At 45.9% G+C, this 6,000-nt stretch overlaps 1 protein-coding gene across 2 annotated transcripts in view; it reads left to right on the forward strand.

Moving 5' to 3' along the window:
• The window catches only part of U2AF1L4 (U2 small nuclear RNA auxiliary factor 1 like 4), a 58,940-nt gene extending 53,149 nt beyond the window's left edge, over positions 1 to 5,791 (forward strand). For both annotated transcript variants that reach the window (XM_069201140.1, XM_069201139.1), the window contains exons 7-8: positions 2,161 to 2,252; positions 4,766 to 5,791. In XM_069201140.1, coding sequence (XP_069057241.1) covers positions 2,161 to 2,252; positions 4,766 to 4,883 — 210 coding nt within the window. In that variant the 3' untranslated portion in view covers positions 4,884 to 5,791. The remainder of the gene's footprint in view (positions 1 to 2,160; positions 2,253 to 4,765) is intronic.
• Positions 5,792 to 6,000: the final 209 nt, after the last annotated feature.

A 6,000-nucleotide genomic window follows, 5' to 3' on the forward strand; every position in this document is an offset into this window, starting at 1 on the left:
GAGGTGCTTCACACCTCCCCCCTGCAGGAACTGTAACACCTAGCAGTGAGCTTCAAAGGCTCAAGCTTCGTGTTACAATGCCCCAGGGCACTCCAGCTAGTGGAGATGCCCGCCTCCTGGACCCAGCCCCCACTTTTGGCGGCAAGTCCAGGAGAGATAATGAGAAAAACAAGGAGGAGTCACTGGCCAGTCAGGACAGCCCCTAAGGTGTCCTGAGCTGAGGGGACTCTGACTTTTAGAAATCCTCCATCTTGTAGAAGGAGGATTCCCCCAATAGGGATAGGAATGGGACCCCCTCCCCTTGGGAGGAGGCACAAAGAGGGTGTACCCACCCTCAGGGCTAGTAGCCATTGGCTACTAACCCCCCAGACCTAAACACGCCCTTAAATTTAGTATTTAAGGGCTCTCCCTGAACCTAGAAACTAGATTCCTGCAACAACAAGGACTGCCCAGCTGAAAACCCCTGCAGAGGAAGACCAGAAGACAACAACTGCCTTGGCTCCAGAAACTCACCGGCCTGTCTCCTGCCTTCCAAAGAACTCTGCTCCAGCGACGCCTTCCAAAGGGACCAGCGACCTCTGAATCCTCTGAGGACTGCCCTGCTTCGACGACGACAAACTCCCGAGGACAGCGGACCTGCTCCAAAAAAACTGCAACTTTGTTTCAAGAAGCAGCTTTAAAGAACCCTGCAACTCCCCGCAAGAAGCGTGAGACTTGCAACACTGCACCCGGCGACCCCGACTCGGCTGGTGGAGAACCAACACCTCAGGGAGGACCCCCGGACTACTCTACGACTGTGAGTACCAAAACCTGTCCCCCCTGAGCCCCCACAGCGCCACCTGCAGAGGGAATCCCGAGGCTTCCCCTGACCGCGACTCTCTGAAACCTAAGTCCCGACGCCTGGAAAAGACCCTGCACCCGCAGCCCCCAGGACCTGAAGGACCGGACTTTCACTGGAGAAGTGACCCCCAGGAGTCCCTCTCCCTTGCCCAAGTGGAGGTTTCCCCGAGGAAGCCCCCCCTTGCCTGCCTGCAGCGCTAAAGAGATCCCTTGATCTCTCACAGACTAACATTGAAAACCCGACGCTTGTTTCTACACTGCACCCGGCCGCCCCCGCGCTGCTGAGGGTGAAGTTTCTGTGTGAACTTGTGTCCCCCCCGGTGCCCTACAAAACCCCCCTGGTCTGCCCTCCGAAGACGCGGGTACTTACCTGCAAGCAGACCGGAACCGGGGCACCCCCTTCTCTCCATTCTAGCCTATGCGTTTTGGGCACCACTTTGAACTCTGCACCTGACCGGCCCTGAGCTGCTGGTGTGGTAACTTTGGGTTTGCTCTGAACCCCCAACGGTGGGCTACCTTGGACCAAGAACTGAACCCTGTAAGTGTCTTACTTACCTGGTAAAACTAACAAAAACTTACCTCCCCCAGGAACTGTGAAAATTGCACTAAGTGTCCACTTTTGAAATAGCTATTTGTGAATAACTTGAAAAGTATACATGCAATTGAAATGATTCAGAGTTCCTAATGTACTTACCTGCAATACCTTTCAAACAAGATTTTACATGTTAAATTTGAACCTGTGGTTCTTAAAATAAACTAAGAAAAGATATTTTTCTATAACAAAACCTATTGGCTGGATGTGTCTCTGAGTGTGTGTACCTCATTTATTGTCTATGTGTATGTACAACAAATGCTTAACACTACTCCTTGGATAAGCCTACTGCTCGACCACACTACCACAAAATAGAGCATTAGTATTATCTCTTTTTACCACTATTTTACCTCTAAGGGGAACCCTTGGACTCTGTGCATGCTATTCCTTACTTTGAAATCGCACATACAGAGCCAACTTCCTACACATACTTTAATGTTTGCTTTTGTCAGTGTGCAGTAGCGGCCTGAGTGGGTTTGTATACTACAAATGCCATTGTGCTCAAATCAGCGTATTCTGGCGCGGAGTGCCTCTGTAGTTTCTTTGATTTCTCGTATCTGATTTCCGTGCTGTTCTGTGCTAATCATTTCTTCCCCTTGTTACTCTCTGCTTCTGGCGGTCTTCTGACTGATTTATGTACTGCCTGCATTAGACATGTTAGATTCCGTGCCCCTTGCGTACACACTACACAACCTTCTTTCCTAACATGTGTTTCTTATTGCAGGGAGTGCACCCGTGGAGGGTTCTGTAATTTCATGCACCTGAAGCCCATCTCCAGTGCTCTTCGTCGCCAGCTGTACGGCCGTGCCCGTCGTAGGAGGCAAGTTCTTGGCGCCAAGCCCATTCCTTTCGTGTACTGAAATGTGACCACCTCCGTGTACCCACCATGCATCGGTTTTATGCAGTAGGCTTACCCTGACAGCTTAGTCATAGTAACTCGCTCTGAGTCAGGCCTTCACGTTGTTTGAGAGATTTTCTAGCGTAAGAGGGACATTTTTGATAAACATTGGGATTGCCTCAGGGAGTGCACTTGAATTTTGTAGCATTTTCAATGATCTTAACAATTAGCGCTCCTAGGTTTATGAACGACCTTCGCTCCTAAGTCTACTTTTTACGTATCACTTTTGATGGTTTAACAATGCCCTAGTGGGTGGTACTTGTGTGTCTCCTGGGTTGACTTGACATAGTACTCTCCTGGAGCTTTATAAAGTGTTGTTTTTTTTTGTGTGCTATTGAGTGGGCTGCATACTCGCAAACTTGGACGGCAGGTTCTACATTGTCTTTCCAACCTGCTACATACCTGCAGGTGCGAAGGTGTCTCATCTCCCGCTCTCTGCTAAACCTCGTGCTCCCATACTCAGTGCTTTAAATGGGCAGGTACTGTCCGGTACGGAGTACAGCACTTTTAAATTGAAGGGAAGAGTACCTGAACTTCTCAGCACAGTACAATGGACGAGTACCGGTACTTCTCAGGAGCAAACAAGTACTCCTGTTTAGAGAGTACCTGTCCTTATATAATTTCAGTTAAAGCACTGCGCCGTATGAGATGCAATGTGCTCCCACCGCATCATTTCAAACCTTGCGCATCTCGCCACATGTGGACCCAACTACCACCACTCTTCTACACTACGAAGGGCTCCGAGGAACATGGTACAAATTGGGTCCCTTCGTAACCTCGCCAAAGGAATGAAGCGTTAGTTAAGTACTACTGCTTGGTCGTATGGGGGGGGTATGAAAAGAATTATATCAACACCGGAATAATACATTTGAGTCTAATAGATCACTGTTTTGCTCTTTTTATTAGTGTTAATTCCAGTTTATTTTTGGTTGTGTGGAAAAAAAAAAAAAAAAAATGTTTAGTGTACATCCATATTTATTTGACTGAAAAAAATCTTCGTTTCCTGTAAGGCTTTAATGCCCTACAGAGCCATTGTCGAGAAACTTTAGCATTTGTTTTACAATCGCATGGATACCTGCAGCTGTTTGTCTCGTTACGCAATCTTTGCCTTTGTTTTCTAACCCAGAAGCTGTGTATGTGCACGCTGGTTGGCCGCGCTGTCCTGATTGGCCAGATGGCAAATACTGCACAGACAGTCTGTCCTGTATAGTGCAGTGTGGCAGTGCCGCAATTTTGCAACACACAAGCTCGGTCCATTGATTCTGGTTATCCTCAAGAAGGGAAAATTGCTGAATGCTAGTTTTTTTTTTTTATTGCCTTTTTCTATGCATCATCCTTTTTGCTCTTCCACCTGTAACATTTCCCTCTATTGACCAATCTGAACAAAATTGTATTTCCACGTTAGTACCCCATTATTTTGGTTGTTAAGCTAGCCAAGAGTTAGAAGCCCCCAAAACCATGCTTTTACTATGGACCAGTTCCATCCGTAACTATAGCGCGCCTTTCGCTATTTCATGTTTCCTGGAATATCCTGAGTGATGCCGTGCAATGCGCATTGGGCAAGTATATCCGTGACTTTTAAAAAAAAAATGTTTATTTAGGCCTTGGGTTGTGACCACAATTCTCCTTTAACTGAGTGTCTTTCTGCACAGTTTGGTTGGATAGCGTGACGGGGGGGCCAGTGAGCTTTCTTCTCCATGTTTATGATTAATAATAAAAATCCCATAATAGAGATGGAAGTGTTAGTTACTATATGAGATTTGTGAACGATCCCCAGTAAAAACATGAGCATGTTTAAGCAGACGATGTCCGGGATCATTTTACACTCTTGTGACCCAATGCCTTTTTTGTACTTGAAAGAAAGATTATACCATGAGCATTACTTGATGCCTAAGACTTCCATATTTTATAGGGGATATGAAGATCTTTGATAGATTGTAGGTCCTTATTGAAATTGTCTTCCAGAGCTTAAGCACAATCATTTGCATGGACGACAAAGTGAGGGGTAAGTCCTGCACTGTGGTAGAGAAATAGGGTGCTCTGACTTCTGTTGTGGAGATACCTGAGGAAGCAGCAGCCTTGACCTGTACAAAGTAATACTTATCCCGGATGTGAGGATTTCTTTCAATGGGTTTCATTCTTGTGGCCAGATGGTGGCAGTACAGATTGTAAATTTCATAATCCTGAAATGTTACTGTAAATACAATTGTAGGACTAGGTTTTGGTAACTTTTTTAATCCAAGTACATGACCTAGCAGGGATACTGATTTGGGGGAGTCGTACAAGTACAATGTGTGTATTGCAGTAGATGCTGATGCAAAATGAGCCCCAGTCTCTTCATTCATTATCTTGCTATACATCGAATTTCTTGCACCTTCTAGCTCTCATCCTGTTTTAACTGGTCGTTTTTTTTTTTTTTTGTGTTTTTTTTGTAGGGGTGGTTCTGAGCCTCGCTCCCCTCCTAAGGGACCTCGTCCACAGGACCGGCACCGCCCCAATGACAGGATTCGCAGAAGATCTCGCTCTCCAGGACCGCGCCACGGACGCTTCTGAATGCTGTCTTCACACCTTTCCTTCCCCCGCCAGATAGAAGTGGAATTCTACTTGCTCTTCTTTCCATGAACCTTCAGACATAAGAGACCCACCAGGAGATCTGTTTGAGTTGCTAGAAGTGGTGCAGGCGAGCAGTGATTCCGGATTGCATCTTTTAGGACAGAGCTGGAACTCCATGGAGGGAAGATCTCACCCTCAGAGTATCCACACAGCAGAGTCCTTTATATCTATGGAGAATGTCTAACTGCTGGGGGCTGGTGAGCGGGGAGTAGAAAACCTCTGCTTGCTTACTTAGAAACTGGATATGTGTATGGCCTAATCGTGTAATGTCTTCTGCCCTCTTTCAACGTTAGATTGCCCATTCTAATTCCAGAGAATCTCCTTTCTAAGCAAGCAAATATGCGCCTTGCTTTCAGGGCCCACAAACCTGAAGCTGATGAATCTGTAATTTCAGTGGCCGGTAAATGAGCCCTATGGCTAGGGTTTGAGCTCCATACTTGCTTCGTCCAACTAGCTGTCCAGAGTGCTGCTAATATTTCTGCCCACGTAATTCCCATCAACTAGAGATGATTGCTTCACTGTATTTGTCACATCACATGCCCTTTTCAGTCTGAGATTTGTGTTTACAAGGACCCCAACAGTCCTTTAGTAACGTGTTTTCTTTAGCTCTCAACGTCTCCCCCTCCCATATTTTCTCCGGCTTTCTTTTTCTGCATTTGTTTATCCTCCTTTTTTTTTTTTTTTTCCCCCCCAATCCCTTCCTTACTGTCTTATCTGCTCATGGCTCACAGCTTCCTCGTACCACCAGGGTTTGATATATTTTTTTAATTTTTTTTTTTTTCTACCGAAAATGTAACTTTGGACGTAATAAAGTTTCTCCGCTGATTTCTCCAAAGGAAAACAATCTAGTCTGTTGGCCACTTGTGGTTTTATTGGTACATGTTCTAGCCACGATGCTAATAAGCTATTGCCCTAGCCTTTTGTGTATCAAATGTTACATTGGTCCTGTGTAAACCAGTTGAGGTAAAGCCCCCTTATCTCATCCTTCTACAGTTGATTAGTTGTGTAATAACATCTGAGGCATAGGAGGAACTGGAAAGCCTAAAGTTATCCTACC

Source organism: Pleurodeles waltl, chromosome 7 (assembly GCF_031143425.1).
Source record: "Pleurodeles waltl isolate 20211129_DDA chromosome 7, aPleWal1.hap1.20221129, whole genome shotgun sequence".
In the NCBI taxonomy this organism is placed as follows: domain Eukaryota; kingdom Metazoa; phylum Chordata; class Amphibia; order Caudata; family Salamandridae; genus Pleurodeles; species Pleurodeles waltl.